Source organism: Moschus berezovskii, chromosome X (assembly GCF_049115385.1).
Source record: "Moschus berezovskii isolate FMDL1 chromosome X, NW_MosBer_1.0, whole genome shotgun sequence".
Classification (NCBI taxonomy): Eukaryota; Metazoa; Chordata; class Mammalia; order Artiodactyla; family Moschidae; genus Moschus; species Moschus berezovskii.
In genome coordinates this window covers 14,524,921-14,542,844 of record NC_142488.1, presented here as the reverse complement: position 1 = coordinate 14,542,844, position 17,924 = coordinate 14,524,921, and the positions used below count along the sequence as shown (strand labels likewise).

The 17,924-nt window shown below is 43.5% G+C and overlaps 1 protein-coding gene across 5 annotated transcripts in view; it reads left to right on the top strand.

Moving 5' to 3' along the window:
- PIR (pirin) overlaps positions 1 to 17,924 on the top strand; it is a 151,734-nt gene that overhangs the window by 90,973 nt on the left and 42,837 nt on the right. For all 5 annotated transcript variants that reach the window (XM_055438187.2, XM_055438185.2, XM_055438182.2 and 2 more), the window contains one exon: positions 790 to 996. In XM_055438187.2, the coding sequence (XP_055294162.1) occupies positions 790 to 996 (207 nt within the window). The remainder of the gene's footprint in view (positions 1 to 789; positions 997 to 17,924) is intronic.

Genomic DNA, 17,924 nt, shown 5'->3' with positions numbered 1-17,924 from the left:
ATCCTAAGCTTGGCATCTGGGGCTGGCCCGTCATATGCTCCTACTAACTAAGAAGGAAATGAAGGCATGCAAGATCTGCACAGCAGTGGAGGCAGTAACTTTCTCCAGGTAGTGAGGACTCCATTAACAGAGTCGAGCCAACTGACTCAAGTCAGCTGTCTGGGGTGTGGTGGAGTCTGTGGGCCTCCACATGTACCACGCGCCCGTCCTCCATCCTGCCCCAGGCAACGGCCCTCTGCCCAGGGCAGGACCTCTCCCAAGGTGGTGCTCCCTCCTGTAGCGTGGCCCACACTTGAGGGTTTGTTGATGTGAGGATAGAAGAGCCTCCATCTGGGACAATTCTAAAGTTTCATTCAATTCCAGAGCTCCCTGCTGGATCAGCTGAGGCCTCCACTGTAGCTGCATTGGTGATTTGGCTTCTCTTCGTGCCCCTTCCTGCTTTTCTCACTGATTAAGATGCATCTCCTGAGATCCCTCCCCAGTTTACCCTCTGCCTGCAACTTCCCATCTCAGAGGGCAACCTGAGACTCAGAGATGCCAGAGGGGGGGTTCTTCCCCCTCTGTGAATGCCCGAGCTGATGCTTTGATTTCACACTCGGAGGCATGGGATGCGTTTGGAAAACCAGAAAGGGCCCCAGCAGTTGTCACTGTCATTTTGTTATTCCTCATGGTGCCTGGGAACTTGGAAAGCAGCACTTGTAAGGCTTAGTTACTGGGGTGTAATCATCCCACCTTCTGGCTCATTACAGGCCAGGTCACACTTCCTTCTTGTCGCTCTGGTATTTGCAGTGGATGACCGCAGGCCAGGGTATTGTGCATGCCGAGATGCCTTGCTCAGAGGAGCCAGTCCATGGCCTACAACTGTGGGTTAATTTGAGGAGCTCACAGAAGATGGTGAAGCCTCAGTACCAGGAACTGAAAAGTGACGAAATCCCTAAACCCAGTCAAGATGGCGTGACTGTTGCTGTTATTTCTGGAGAAGCCCTGGGAATCAAGGTAAGCCATGCCATGGGGTGTTTGTGAGAGCTGAGGTGCGTTGTGACACGAGACTGGACCACTCTGGGTCTTCAACTCTCACAGAGTTTTTCACAGTCCCCATCTCATGGGATGGACTTGCTTCAGAGGTATCAGAATAAGTGCACTCTACAGGCAAATTTGGCCTTGGAGCACGGAATGAAGCAGGGCAAAGGCTGATAGAGTTTTGTCAAGAGAATGCACTGGTCATAGCAAACACCCTCTTCCAACAACACAAGAGAAGACTCTACACATGGACATCACCAGATGGTCAACACTAAAATCAGATTGATTATATTCTTTGCAGCCAAAGATGGGGAAGCTGTATACAGTTAGCAAAAACAAGACCAGGAGCTGACTGTGGCTCAGATCATGAACTCCTTATTGCCAAATTTAGACTTAAATAGAAGAAAGTAGGGAAAACCACTAGACCATTCAGATATGACCTAAATCAAATCCCTTATTATTATACAGTGGAAGTGAGAAATAGATTTAAGGGACTAGATCTGATGAACTCTGGACGGAGGTTCGTGACATTGTACAGGAGACAGGGACCAAGACCATCCCCATGGAAAAGAAATGCAAAAAAGCAAAATGGCTGTCTGAGGAGGCCTTACAAGTAGCTGTGACAAGAAGCGAAAAGCAAAGGAGAAAAGGAAAGATATAAGCATCTGAATGCAGAGTTCCAAAGAATAGCAAGGAGAGATAAGAAAGCCTTCCTCAGCGATCAGTGCAAAGAAATAGAGGAAAACAACAGACTAGAAAAAACAAGAGATCTCTTCAAGAAAATTAGAGATTCCAAGGGAACATTTCATGCAAAGATGGGCTCGATAAAGGACAGAAATGGTGTGGACCTAACAGAAGCAGAAGATATTAAGAAGAGGTGGCAAGAATACACAGAAGAACTGTACAAAAAAGATCTTCACGACCAAGATAGTCATGATAACATGATCACTGACCTAGAGCCAGACATCTTGGAATGTGAGGTCAAGTGGGCCTTAGAAAGCATCACTACGAACAAAGCTAGTGGAGGTGATGGAATTCCAGTTGAGCTATTTCAAATCTTGAAAGATGATGCTGTGAAAGTGCTGCACTCAATATGCCAGCAAATTTGGAAAACTCAGCAGTGTCCACAGGACTGGAAAAGGTCAGTCTTCATTCCAATCCCAAAGAAAGGGAATGCTAAAGAATGCTCAAACTACCGCACAATTGCACTCATCTCATACGCTAGTAAAGTCATGCTCAAAATTCTCCAAGCCAGGCTTCAGCAGTATGTAAACCGTGAACTCCCAGATGTTCAAGCAGGTTTTAGAAAAGGCAGAGGCACCAGAGATCAAATTACCAACATCTGCTGGATCATGGAGAAAGCAAGAGAGTTCCAGAAAAACATCTATTTCTGCTTCATTGACTATGCCAAAGCCTTTGACTGTGTGGATCACAATAAACTGTGGAACATTCTGAAAGAGATGGGAATACTAGACCACCTGACCTGCCTCTTGAGAAACCTGTATGCAGGTCAGGAAGCAATAGTCAGAACTGGACATGGAACAACAGACTGGTTCCAAATAGGAAAAGGAGTACGTCAAGGCTGTATATTGTCACCTTGCTTATTTAACTTATATGCAGAGTACATCATGAGGAATGCTGGGCTGGAAGAAGCACAAGCTGGAATCAGGATTGCTGGGAGAAATATCAATAAGCTCAGATATGCAGATGACACCACCCTTATGGCAAAAAGTGAAGAGGAACTCAAAAGCCTCTTGATGAAAGTGAAAGAGGAGAGTGAAAAGGTTGGCTTGAAGCTCAACATTCAGAAAACAAAGATCATGGCATCTGGTCCCATCACTTCATGGGAAATAGATGGGGAAACAGTGGAAACAGTGTCAGACTTTATTTTTGGGGACTCCAAAATCACTGCAGATGCTGATTGCAGCCATGAAATTAAGACACTTATTCCTTGGAAGGAAAGTTATGAGCAACCTAGATAGTATATTAAAAAGCAGAGACATTACTTTGCCAACCAAGGTCCATCTAGTCAAGGCTATGGTTTTTCCCGTGGTCATGTATGGATGTGAGAGTTGGACTGTGAAGAAAGCTGATGGCCGAAGAATCAATGCTTTTCAACTGTGGTGCTGGAGAAGACTCTTGAGAGTCCCTTGGACTGCAGGGAGATCCAACCAGTCCATTCTAGAGGAGCTCAATCCTGGGTGTTCATTGGAAGGACTGATGCTAAAGCTGAAATTGCAATACTTTGGCCACCTCATGCGACGAGTTGACTCACTGGAAAAGACTCTGATGCTGGGAAAGGTTGGGGGCGGGAGAAGATGGGGACGACAGAGAATGAGATGGCTGGATGGCATCACCGACTCTGTGGACATGAGTTTGAGTGAACTCCGGGAGTTGGTTTTGGACAGGGAGGCCTGGTGTGCTGTGATTCATGGGGTCGCAGAGAGTTGGACACGACTGAGCGACTGAACCAAACCAAACCGAAGGGAACCTGGAAGTTTTTCACCGTGTGCTAACCCTTAGAGTTAGGGAAATTATAGGAAAGCAAGCTCATGTAAAAAATTTAATGAAGCAGTTTTCAAGATTCATCTTAATATGTGTGCAGATTGGGTCTGCTTCCTTTCATTTATAGTATAGTCTTAGATTAGAACAGTGCGTTTCAGAAACAAAATCCAAAACTGACTCTACTCCCTGAAGATATATTTAAATTATTTGTGCTCAACTTAGTAAGGGCGATATATTGCTATATCATAGAAAGGGTTTTTTTTTAATTGACTTGAACATTTATTTAATCCATTTATGTCTTCTTGTTGTTGTTCAGTCCCTCAGTTGTGTCCGGCTCTTTGTGACCCGATGGACTGCAGTACGCCAGGCTTCCCTGTCCTTCACCATCTCCCGGAGTTTGCTCAAACTCATGTCCATTGAGTTGGTGATGCCACCCAACTCAGCTCATCCTCTGTCATCTCCTTCTCCTCCTGTGAAGCCCTTTATGTCTTATACTTTCTTCTTACCTGATACTTTATATTTCGCTTCTGGGTCCCACCTTTTAATAGAATAAGATCAATTTCAGCTAAATTTATGGACAGAGGTCAGTACTGAAAGGGTATGGTCAGGACTGTGTTAGTCACATACCTGCTTCCGGGGTGCCTGGGTTCCTAGATACTGAGCTGGTCGTGTGGTCTCTTAGGTGAGGTTTCTTAGAGGCAGACCCAGAGGTGCGCACTCCTCTGGCAGTGGTTTTAAAGAGAGTGTCCCTTGGGGAACAGAAACAGGAACCTGGACAGGAAAGAGAAGGTAGCCAAACAAGGGTGTCATCTCAGGCAGAGTCCCAAAGAGGACTAGGACTCGGGAGGATAAGTCTGCCCCACCCCAGGCAAGGGAGCTGGGCTTTCGTGCTCCCTTTCCCCAAGTTATTATGTATGGCCATTGGTTTGGGGTGGGTGGCACAGAAATGGTTTAAAAGGATGGAAAGGGAGACCTGGGAGGGGCTGAGACCTCCAGTTCCCCACTTGCTACCTGTTGTCTACTTTTGGTTGTCTGTTAACCTGTTCAGTGGCATCAACACATGGGGACCCACTTTACAATTCTTTGTGCAACCAGCCTTAAAGCTATTTTAAATGCTATTTAAATAAATTTAAATTTTGTTTATATGCACCCACAGGGATGGTGACTGGGCAGTGGGATGCATCTTGTGGTTAGCATGTTGGTCATGATTATTAGTGAGGAATTACTGGTTTTTATATTTCCTGCACTGCAACCGCAGTTCTTTCCTGTCCTGTGTCCTTGCCTTGTTTCCAGTGCAAATAGAAGTGATTGAGGAAAAGCATATCAAACTTCACTCCCTATTAAGCATTGATAACTGACTGCCGTCTGTGCCCTGGCAGGCCTCTGGCTTCACTTTGCAGATGAAAAAGTTGCCCTTCATTGTGTTTCTGTGATCCATTCATACGTTGCCAAGCACTGGGCAACACCCTTCTCACCTGTGCATCCAGGGTTTCCTTCTCAGCTCTGAGAGAGGTCTTACAGGTACAAGGCAGAGAACATGGAGGGTCTCAGAGAGCCGAGCCGGCGCGGAGGAGGGGCCCTTCACTCCATTTCCCATGGCAGTTTTCATTCTGTGTCTTCAGGATTCCAGGGATGGGCCTTCTGGGGGTCCTGAGGCCAATGGCAAAGGTCAAAGGATTGCCCTCTCTGTTTCAACCAAAGCACAAGGCTCTGCCCAGTCATGTGTATTGGAATTGTCTTTAAGATTTCTCTTACCAAAAAAGTGGAGCTATCTGCAGCTGAAAAGAGAAATTGGACAACTGATTTAATGGATAATCAAAGCTAGCAACATCATGAATCGTTAGCGTTAACAACTGTTTTTCATTTACAGAAAATATAATGCAGTTTTAACGTCAGAGCTGGGTCCAGTTACAGGCAGAAGGACATTTTAAAGCACTTCCAAGCAGCAGACCGCCTGGTCTTGCAATCCCAACCAAGAATTAGAGACCAGAAGTAATGTTTTAATTTAGTGAAATAATGTCTTGGTAGCTGCTGGCCTCTTTTTCCCTTTGTCAAGTAAAATCTCTGAAGTGAATTATGTTCTCCTAAATAAGTGATCAATCTTTATTATGAGAACATTTGAATAAAGGAGTCTTGAAAGCCTGGGCAGCATTCATTTGGACTCTGAGAGGCAGCATGGTGCTATGGTTAGTGGCGTGGACTCTGGAGACATAGATGACCTGGATTAGAATCCCCACCATGAACCAGCTTTGTGGCTTACGGCAAACCACTGAACTTCTCTGTGCTCCATTGTTCTCATCTGTAACACATGGTTGCTGTGAGGACTAAGTGATTTTTTAATACTCAAAAATTTAATGCTGAAAAGTTTAAAAGTGAGTTTTAATACTCGAAGTTGTCAAAATGGCATCAGATGTGTTGTAAGCACCACGTAAATGGTAGCTGTTTTATTATTATTTTGATTACTTTGTGTTAACCTGGGCAGAAGCTTGGCTGAGATTTCTGTGTGTGGTCTATGCTAAAAGGACTTGCTGGGATTTGGGAAACGTCTTTAACCTGCTCTGAGGAAAAGACACTAGTGTGAATCCTTGTACACACAGAAGGCTCTTGACCAATTCATTCTGGGTCTAATAAGAAATGTAGTTTTGCACACCTGAAGCCTTAGTATCTGCTTACAAAAGAATGATTGGATCTTTAAAATCCTAGATCTACCATAAAAACAAACTGAAGGTTGTTTTGCATCAGGAAGATAATTTTAAGTTAAATCATGAGATGAGGCTGAGAACATAACTTTCAAGACACTGATATGCTTATAACCAACCAAGAGTCACCAACAGTTCCCTTCCCAACAACTTAAATATCTAGAAAATGGAATTAGTGACCATTCCAGTGCTTCTCCAGTTTTAATATTCACCTGGGTTTCTCGGGGCTCTTGTTAAAATGCAGATTCTGATTCAGCAGAGCTGGATGATACCTGAGAATCTCCATTACTAACTGGTTCCCAGGTGATGCTGATGCTGTGGTCTGGGGACCATGGTTTGTAACATGTGTAACACCCCTGAGATCCAAGACACAGGAGTTTACTTATCACAAGGGACGATTTGGTTAGGTGCCTATAGACGATGTTATGGTCCAGCTCTGTGGCTTTTGGCAAATCTTTTAACCTTTCTGGACTTCAGTTCCCACAGCCACAGAAGCCGTGAGGGAGTCGATTGCAGAATGCTGGAAGCTTTTGCAAGCAGTACGACTGACCTTGTCATAATCCCAAAGGTAGATGTGTCCCTGTTTTCCCTGTTACATGTGTCTGAGCATTTCTTCAGCTCTTGAGAAGCCATGGCCAATTTTGAGGAAGATTCTGCCAGGAAAGAATCATCTAAAGTGAAGGCTGAAAGGGGGAAAAGATAAAAATGGGATACTTTGAATAGTTTCTGTCACTTTTGGAAGGTCAAAAATCACATGTTTATTTCATGAGAGTATGAAATTCTCCAAACTCCATTCCATCTGTATCAGGCAGCCAATCAGGAATATTTATTGCCAGTTCTCTCTGGAACATGATTCTTTCCCCAACAAATGCCTCTTCTTGCCTCCTGCTGTTTAAAATTCTGTTGTGTCAGAAGCAAACGTTAAGGAGGCCTCAGCCCCACCAGGGCCAGAAAAAGGTGATCTGGAGCCAGGCTACTGAGTTCAAGGCCAGTTCCACCACTGACTGCCTTTAGTGAAGTCATGTAAGCTTGCTGGGCCTCAGTTTTCTCATCTGTAAAATGGAGATCGTTATAATGACCCAGAGGGTCCTTGGGAGGATTAACTTGGTTAATACGGGTAAAAAACTTAAACCAATCCCTGGTGTAGAGTAAGGCCTCTAGAAGTGGTTGCTGCTTTTACTTCTTTGCAGAAGCTTTGTGCAGCATTCACATGGCCTACAGACATAACAAGAAGAAGCTTCCTTCTGATGAGCAGACTGTATTCATGTATTGGATAACCAAAACTTTAAAAAATTCACTTTCCAAAAGAATTTGCTAAACATCTCATGTAATTTGCTCAAATCTTATTACCACTGTGCCCCCAGCACCTGAAACAGTGCCTGATAAGTACAAGGCAATCAGTAAATATTTGCTGGGGGCAGAAGTGAAATTAAAATGTAAATGAATGCTGGATTGCGAGAAATAAGGGTAAAGTAGTAAGATCGACAATGTAGGGATTAAGAATGACTGCAGTAAGCTTAATTCAAGCTAACTAAAAAGCTGAGAGAACAATAAAATTAGCTAAATTCTAGTTTCCAATGAAATAAACTATTTAAGGAGTTCGGAAGCAGGGAAGTAGAAACCAGATTGATTTTTTTCCCTTTAAATATGAATTTTGGGCTGTTCTGCAAGACAAAGATTGTTTCCTGCAGGTTTCTTAAATTCAAGCAGTGACAGTGACCAATGAGCAGAGGTTTGGAGGTTCATGGTTCCCTTTGGGGGTCCACAGACAGGTGTCTCATTGTCTGCAGTAATCTCTCTCCTGTGTGTTTCAGGGCATGACTTGACATGGAGTTGTGATGTACTTACTGGCTTTCAGTGCGTCCCTGTGGGCTCTCTGCCTTCTGGGCCCCAGTTTAGCCCTGGCCAGCACTGGGAGACCTCATGTCCCTTGGGCCAAAAAACAGCATGCTCACTAATTAGCCCATGTTATGGGCTGGCACGTGATCTGTAACCAAGCCTGTGATTGTCACCTCTGATTCAAAGAGCTGAGGGTGTCCCCAGGCTGTGGCAGTCTGCTGGTGACCACACATGCCTTTTCCTAGACCAGAACTAGAGAGAAACCGCTGCCCCCTACTTGCCAGCTTTTGTTTTCATCTGGGAAACTCCAAGGGCACAAAGTTATTTGCAACACTTTATCATCAATCTAGAATTTCATCAGTCTCCCCTCTACCTTAATTTGATTGAAAAATATGTAGTTTATATAGCTTTTGAGGAAATAATTTTATAGCTTGTCCAAATGTCAGTGGGTTTTGGGCAATAACACTGGGCAGTAGACTTAGAACATTTTTACATTGTTTCCATTTAGCTCTTTTAGGGGAAATGTGAATTTTTAAAAATTGGATTGGCAGTGTGAAATAGATCTTGCCGACTTCAGAGTTGGCACCAGATTTTCGGCTCGCCTCCCCCCTAGCCTTTCTGAGCTACCTTCTGTTCCCTTGGTGATGGGGGGAAAGCTGCCCCCCTCCCACAGGAGGCCTCTCTTTCTTTCCCAAGCCCAGAACAACAACTTCTCAAGGCAGCGTTTAAAAATCAATAAATCTTGTAAGCAGGTAGCACAGGAACTCTTCTTTTTTTCTTTGAAGTATTACAGCAAGTTCATGAATCTAGTTTGAGAAAGAAGACTGGCTAGTCTCCCAGTAGGGGAGGTTGCAAGTGGGGCGGTGGGTTTCTGACAAAGGGATCTGGGTAACAGGGTCCAGCTGGCCCAGAGCAAACAGGGAAAACAACACTTGCTCAGAAAGGACTCCTCTCTTCCAAAGGCCTCTCTGTTAATTGATTTTATTTCGAAATCAGCAGAGCACTCTGTGATAGACTTAAAAACTGGACATTTAGAAAAACATTCCCTTTGGGTTGGAGGGAGATTAAGGATGAACCTGAGACTTTTCTCAGTATGTCTTTTTATTTTTAATTTTGAAATATGTAAATATTTACATATTTAAAACAAGTTAAACCGGAAGGAAAAAAAAAAGAAAAAATCCAAACCTTAAAACCAAGCAGAAACAAATGAAGAACCTAAAAATCTGTGTAAACATCTCAGCCCACACAGAGAAAATGCTTATTTTGAGGGTTTTTAAGCAGTTTTCTGGGTGTACAGTTTGAGTGGGATATATTCTAAAGGCAAAAACATAAAGTTGTAAGCTTCATTTTGTATTTGTATTGTTAATGTTGGCATTACAGTTTTAAAATGGTTTTGTACATATTAAGAAATAAACAAATGAGTAAGTTTGTTAACATTTTTAGGAATTAGGATTTTTCAGTATAAGAAAAATAGGTACAAATATAAAAGAACTCATAAAAATACTGTGATATTCAACTTTATATTAAATACTAAATATTTTTAAATGGATGGCCATTATCTCTAAGAGGCAATTTATGGAAACCTAATATAATTTGATCATTGTAGGCATTTAAGATTTTTAATGATGTGGTTTTGTCTTACTTTCTGACAACAGTTTCCTTTTCCTCTGGGTTTTATTTCCATTGCTTTTTCTTTTATGGTCCATGTTTAATTAGACGCTATGAGGAATGCTTTTTTAAAAAGTTCTTCCTAACAAATTCACAAGCACCTAAATAAATTCAGGCTGAATTTTCGTTTTCAGATCTTAAATAAATATTTTAATGAGTGAGTGTGGGGAGAGAGGAAAGGAAATATCACACCAGGCAGAGAGCCTCCTGGTCTCCCTTTGACACAGGACAAGGGGGGAAACAGAGCAGTTCAAGGAAAAGTTACTGGCAAGTGTGAAGTCCTATAGAAATGTGGAGAGAATTTTACCATTTCCGTCATCACTGAGGTCCAACCCCGGTCTCCTCTACTTTAGTGAAGCCTTCTTAGCTGCCATAGGTCTATGCAGCCATCGTGCCTTCATCATTCAGGGGATTTTTGGACTGACTGTTATCATTTAATTCACAGGTCCCATTTCTTTTTGAGTTCTGTTCATTCAGTCATCAGGCACCTGCTGTTTGTACAGTACACAGTGCCCTGAGCTATGATGTGAATAAGATACAGCGGGTCCTCAAATAAGGTCACAGTCTAGCAGGGGGGAGAAACGGGCCAACATCAGAAGTAGCATGTGATACAAGAAATGCTAAAACAACAATGTGTAAAACCTCCATGGTAGTCTGGAGGACAGAGAAGTAATTTTGCTTGTGTGGATGGAGAGAAAAAAGGAAAGAAAAGCGAGAGGGTAGGGGTCCTGTCTTTTAACGGCTTATAGAAAAGACTGGGATGCTAGGGGTGCACTGGTTTTTTGGGGGAATCTTGATGCAAGGCTGCATAGGCAACCAGAAGCAGCCAGATCCTGGTGGAGTTGCAACAGGGCCAAGAGGAGACGATGTGAAATATTGGGAGAAAGGAAACGCAAACCCAAGACCCGGATTTTACCTGAGGTTGACCTTGGTTGTATACATATTCCTGCATCCCTCCCTCTCAGGGTTTTTCAGTAGCATAGTTTGAGGGCAAGGTCAGGTGGGGTGCTGTGTGCAGCCCTGTCTCATCTCACATTTCACAAAGCCCTTCATTCTGTAGGACCTGCCCCATCACAGGCCCAAGCAGATGACCAGCCTTGTTGCACAGACAAGTGCAAATCTTGGTTCTGATTGAGTGTTGAGACCAGGCACAGTTAGGTCTGTTAATCTTGTTTGGTGAATAGGAAGACACCAGAGAGCTTGTCCTGAGTTGGCAGCCGTAGCTGGCATTTCACTTGCAGTTAGGAATGTTCAAATAAACAGTGGCCAGGATCTGTTCACATCAGCTCTACAGAAGGCTGCTCTTGCCCAGGGCAGCCCATTCACCCCAGAAATACCATTCTTGGTGCACACGAAGGGTGCCAGATGTTCTTATTCCTTTAAGATGTCCCTGCCAACCTAGTCACTTAGAACATTCTGGTGGTGTCAACAAGCTCTCTTCTGCCAATAAATGAATTATGAATAAGTGTACTTTTAAACCAAAAGTTATTTCCTGAACCATCCATACATTGTTGGCCATTACTAATGAGGGTTACAAATTAGGAAGGGATTTAGGCTAAGGGCATAATGAAAGCTCTAAAAAGCAAGGTATCACCTTCAGTAAAGGTGAGCCGACACTTTCCCTGTCATTAGAATCATTTCTTTGGCTGTCAAGGCTTGTCCTTTTGGGATATAAGAAGTCTTTTCCCAGAACACAGTACAGAGTTTTTCTAACCACAGTGAAGGAAACCAGGACAGCTTCAGAGGTTCTTGCCTATTGCATTAAAAACTGAGTTCTTGTGGGTTTAAATGAAGTGGATATTGGTATTTTGAAACCTGGTACTGGCATATATAAAGCTATACCATTGAGAGCTACAAACACCATACTTAATTTTGACCAAAGCACAAATCCTTGGGATCATGTGGCTTTCGAACAGTTTGAGCAAAGTCACACTAAAATGTGATGAGTAAATTCGGTGTCAGGTAGAATTCTGATTACTTGAAGCTTCGCTAAGGATTCTCCTGTGGTCGGGTATAGATACTCCAAGAAAAGTAAGAATTAAAAATGTTCAGCTTTAATGGGCTGTAAATCATGGATGGGGATGACTCTGTAAAAGAGGAGCATGTGTGGTCTTCAAGCCAGAGGGAATCCTTTTCACCATTCATTGCAGACCATGGGCTATTGCACATACTCTTAATAAAACAAGATAAGGAAACTGTCAGATCCCACCATTCCTGGAAGGACTCCTGTATTGGTCATTGGGAAATTAGGAGGGATTTTTCAGGAAGGTATTTATGCCACCATAGTTCAGTGTGGTACTGGGGGCCATCTTTGTGTAAGACCCTGTAAAGATGTGAGGGAAAAAGAGGAAAAATTTCAGGGAGCTGGAAGGGCACGGTGGAAGGTCAGACATATTCACTGCTAACATGAGTATACTCTGCTGGGTCACCAGGCTAGTACACATGGCGGGTTTATGGGAAGGCAGAACAGACAGGAGACTCGGCCCAGCCTGGAAGGAACAGAAACAGCAGGCCTGAATTCTGGAGCCAACTAGCCTGGCAAAGAAGGATGGAAAGAACCTAGACAGTCCGAAGGAGATAGCATGAGTGAAAGTAGTGCTATTCACAGGCGTCAGCATCCAGTGGAATAACGAGGCTTTGAGGAGGCCTTCAAAACTTATGCCCATTGTTTTAAGCATGAAAATGGTCAGTCATTTTTATCATGTGAAGCTTTTCTTGTAACGTGGTAATTTCTCTCTCTCTCTTTTTAACTTGTCAGTGTCATTCTCTAATGTCTTTAATTATGAATGTATCAAAGATGTTTCACCTGGCATAATTGCTCTTCTGCCCCCTCTGCCTTTACTCTCCCTCTGCATAATCAAAACCAAAACAGTACAAAATTTCAAAGATACAGTACATTCACATCACTGTCTGTGGGAGCCATCCACGTGGAGACTGGAGGGGTTCCATTTGGAACACAGCATGGATTGAGTAAGCTCCAGGTTCAATAAAGAATAAAATAATGTTAATTTCCTTCTTTTTCATGAAACCTTAAGCCCCTCATGAGGCCCCCTTGCTCTCTTTGCTTCCATGTAGATGATTATTTTTTAACATTATGGAAGGAAACCATGATGGCCCCAAATTTTCTTTCCTGGTCCAACTATGAATAGCAATTGGAAAATTTTAAATGCTTCATTTGGAAGGAAACCATTTTGAAACCCAGAACAAGGCCCTTCTTTCCCACCACTTCAGACCCCTGCCTCTGGCCAGTTTGCCTCACATGCATGGCTATGGCTGCTCAGCTTGTCAGGAGTCAGTACCCATCTACATCTTTGTCTGCCTTGGAGACTTTTGAGTGTCTCTGAGTAACTGTGGGCATTTGACTGGTGGATTTTCTCAGCATCAGGTACTGATTTAAGGCCATCTGTTACTGATTAGTCCAAAAGAAGTTTTGAGTGAGAGTTCCTGGTGACTGTGATTAAATGTTTTCATAGGTTTTAACTGACAAGAGTCCATCAGCCAGACAAAGCAGCAGAGAGGACTTAGAATTGGGCAGAAGTCAGATGTAGGGAGTTGAGGTGCAGGAAAAGACCAGAAGATCATCCTCCTTCCCATCCCAACCTCGGAATGAATTGCAAGGTAGACTCGGAGAAGTCGGCTGGATGGAGGTCCAAATAGCACCTTTGTGCATGTGTGTGTGCTCAGTCGCTTCAGTCGTGTCCAACTTTTTGCGACCCCATGGACTGTAGCCTGCCAGGCTCCACTGTCCATGGGATTCTCCAGGCAAGAATACTGAAGTGGGTTGCCATGCCCTCCTCCACGGAATCTTTCCGACCCAGAGATTGAACCTGGATCTCCTGCATTGCAGGTAGATTCTTTACCACTGAGCCACCAGGGAAACCCAGTACCATCTTTATTACTAGTCAGATCTGGAGAAGAGCAAGTGACTTGTGTCTGAGACCTTGGGGGCTTCCTACTACTTCCCCACTTTGTTACACGTGTCTAGGCAGAGCTGGATAGTCACAGACATCCTTCTCAGAGGCAGACTTATTATCTCATGGCAGAAAGAGAGAGAGAGGAAAGAAAAAAGGAAAAGCCCAGAAGGGTGTGAGCTGAGCATGTGTACTTCCTCAAGTTACCCTCATCAAGAGGGTACCATCCTTCCCCCTCCCCTCCACCCCCAGGGATGAGTAAGGAGGGCAAAGAGCAGCTGGCAGTTGCCTCCTGGGGACATCAGGGAAGGGTCTGGAGGCTCCCACCATATTCCCCAGTGTTTCATTCTATTAGCCTATTGGATTTGACACTTACCAATGAGTGCCCCCTCAGGGAAGGAGAGGAGAAGTTTATCAGCCTGGACCTCCTCCCACCAAAACAAGCTTCCGCTGTCTGGGATAAGCTGGGCTAACCAGAAAGTTTTGAAATGGGCACAGAGAGTCTTTTCTTAACATTAGGTCACATCACATATTCTAGGCTGCACATTGACTCCGTATCTTATTTCCCTGTCGAAAATATATGCAGCCAGGTTGAGTGGTGTGTGAGAAGCCCGAGTGATAGCATAAGAAATATCTAGATGTTAAAATATCCCAAATTTGAACAGATTCCATTATCAAATCTCTAAGAAGAAAGTCAGATTCTGATCTAAAACTCCTTGCCTTTATAAAACAAATCAAAATAAATTATAATTAAAAATTCCCTTATAAATAAAATCCCAAAGGCTTTTCACCCAATTTAAATTCTGCTCTGCTTTTGTAGAACATGGATTTTCTTTTTCTTTATAAGCACAGTTGCCTGGGTTGCCCTCCTGGACTTGATGTGGCTCCATCAGGACTGCTAAACTTAAATTCATTCTATCCGGTTCTCATTTGTCTTAAAAAATATCCCTAAAACAATAGGACGTACTGTAATACCAGTCCTGGTTCCATGAGACCTCGTCGCACAAGCAAATCTCCAAGCTTTAGAGCAGTTACATCTGCAGAAAATTGATGTATGTGATCAGGCCAGAGCATCAGCATAGTTGGGAGAATGAAGCCATGTATCCATAGTCTTCCATTCTTTGAGGTGAGACATTTGTGCCTTCTTGAGAAGTCAGATGCTTGTGTTGGTGGCAACTCTGGACAGCAGCTCTTAAGAACATCCTCCAGCCAACTGTTGAAGTCAGAGAAGAATATGAAAAGGTAATCCTCTAACCAGTACATAGAAAAATGTCTTTTCTAATAATCTACAACTTTACACTCTGTAAGTTGACAAAAGTCAGGATGTTGGATATTATCAAGTGCTGGCAAGGATAGGAGGAAACAGAAACTCATGTATGGTGGGTGAGTGTAACTATTCCTTGTGGAAGAATGTTAATTATTTGACTGAGAGCCACTGGGGTGATGGGGTTGGACCAGGGAATGATGGAGCAAAAATACAAAATAAGAGGAGTTTTCATGGGTTTGTGTGATCATGTGCCGTGACCACTTGCGTTACATGTGCCCACAGTGCGGGTGTGGTGGGGTGTATGATAGGGAGAGAGAGAAGGAGAGATGGATTGATTTGTGTCCAGCAACAGCTTTCAGCTTGTTTAGTGTAGGTGCTCTCCTGTGTGGGTGATTTAGGGATTCTAGGATGTCCTCACTCATGCCAAAACACCTCGGCTACATTATCTAAACTACACCATTAGAGAGTCAATCCTTTGACAGTATGATATGGAGTCAAGCAAACCTGGGTCTGCCTTTCAGTTCCATTGTTTGATACCCCTGTGATCTCAGGAAAATTTACTTTTGCACCTTCATTTCCTCATCTGCCAAATAGGGGCATTAAGATGTAGTCATTGAATTATTTGCATGGTATATAATGTGCCTAACCACAGAAAGAGTAATTCATAAATATTTGTTCCCCTTTCCCTTATCCGTCTCACTTTCTGTTCTCACATTCCCTTTTTATCATTAGGCTTTACAGACAGCAAATCTCTAGACCTTCTTGGGATGAGGAATGAAAATGGCTGACATCTTTTTCAGGCTTAAAAGGCACTATATTCAAAGTCAGAGCTGTCCAATAAAAATATAATGGAAGCCACATGTCATTTAAGATTTTCAGTAGACTCACTCATAAAGGAAAAATAAGTAGCTGAAGTTAATTTTGGTAATATACTTTAGTCAGTTATGTCAAATATTGCCATTTCAATATATAACTAATATAAAATTATAATGAGATTTTTGTTGTGCTATGTCTTTGAAATCCCAGTTTGTCTTTTTTTTTTTTTTTAAACAGAGCACATCTTGATTCCTACTCACATTTCCTGTGCTCAGTAGCCACATGTGGGTGGTGGCAACAGTGCTGCGCAGTGAGGCTCTGAGTATTTTACATGTATTAGTTATTCTTCCTCCTGATTTTACCTGGGTTCTCTGGAAAACAGAGCCTAAGGCAGGTCTCATGTGCAGACCCAGGGCGGTGGGAGTGAGGGAGACAGGAAGCAAAACAGATGCTTGGTGACACAGGAGGCCTGTTCAGAAAACTGTAGCTCAGAACTTTCTAATGAAGGAAGAAAGAGGAAGAATTTTTCCATCATCTAACATCTTTCATCCCCCTTTGGCCAAAGTCTGCCCCAGGGATACTAATTCCCTGCCCTTCCAGACTGTCCCCAGGCCCTTCCGGTAGCCTCTGAGGAGGCCATGCACCCCATCCAGCAGCTTGGATCTTCATTCCAGTCTAGATGTGGAGGTCTGTCAGGCCAGACTCTCTAGCTACTGTAGTTCCCACCCCTGTGGGGGCAATGGAAGCCATTCAGAACTTGACAGTCAACCAGGAGGGGCTGAGGTAGCTGGAGGTGTCAACACTGGCAGCAGCCATGGCACCCAGGGGCATCTCCATAAGTGGCCAAGGCCTCAGAAGCCAGTGAAGCTGAGGGACTCTGAGGAGACACATAAAATATGTCCAGTCAAATTCTCATAACAGCCTGATGAGAGAAGGACCCAGGGCATCATGAGATGGTCAACTCGCCCAGGGTTATACATCTAGGGAGTGACAGAACTGGCCTTCTAACTGGATGTCTGGCTCCCAACCTTGTGCTCTTAACCACGGACTTAATAGATCCTTAGCAATTCAGCACAACCCAACAGAAATCAGATTTTCTGCTGAGAGTGGGTTTCTTTTCCATGGGAACTTTAAAGACAGAGTGCATAAGAGGAGAGATGGATGTTAAAGAGGGAATTCTTGACCCATCCCTCATCTTGCTAAGGAGCTAACCACTTGCTCCTCACCCAGGAATTACGAACAATCCCCTGCCCTGGACGGGGGATAAGTACTGACCCCTTCCCTAGGTCTCTGGCCCTTCAGCAGCCTTGTCAACTCTTCAGGTTCTCAGAACTATTGCTGAATAGTAGGGAACTTCCTCTCTCCTTGTTTCTGGGTAGATGGGAGGCCCTATTTGATACTTTGGAGCCTTTGGAGACTTTTTTTATTCAGATGGGTTGGCGTGGTAAGTTTGGGGGTTGATCAAGGAAGAGACAGGTTCCTGAGAGGTTATCATGAGGTATTAAGATGTGAATGAAGTTCTTAGGGAAGCATGAGTCTAGAATTCCTGACAATATGAGATGCTTTTCAGACCAGGTAAGACCTGCTCTTCCTATGGTGTCTGGCACTTGGGTTTGAGTCATAATGTCTGGCAGCAATAGATACGATAGAGCGGCTGTCCACCTCCATCACGTTGCAGATGAGGATGCAGTAATTCAACTGGGCAAAAGTCATATGGCTCAATATGGAAGGAACCTAGACCCAAACTCAGGTCTGCTCCATTTTATTTGCACAGTAGGTCTGCCTTTATCACACCCTTCAGCCCTTGTACATAAACTTGCTGAGTGTGTGTCTCTCCAGTTTGGGGATGCCTTCGCTCATTTTCATGGAGGAAAGCTTCAGAATGAGCCTCCATCTTCTATCTCCACCAAAAGGGTATCTTCAGGCACTTGTCTTCAGACACTGCGATTATGTCAGAACATCTTGCAGGCGATTATGTGGGAGAAGCCCTGTGCCATAATTAATTCCCCCTTAGACCTAAAATCAAAGCTTCATATCCACACTGTGGTCTGTCTCCAGAACTCTATGAAATCGTATGTTTGCCAGATAGTTTCCCATGTCGATGTACTTTCTTATAAGAACTCTTAAAGCCTCTTTGTAAATACCAAGTGTAACTAATAGAGATTAAAAGCATTATAAAGCTCTGTCAGGGATATCCTA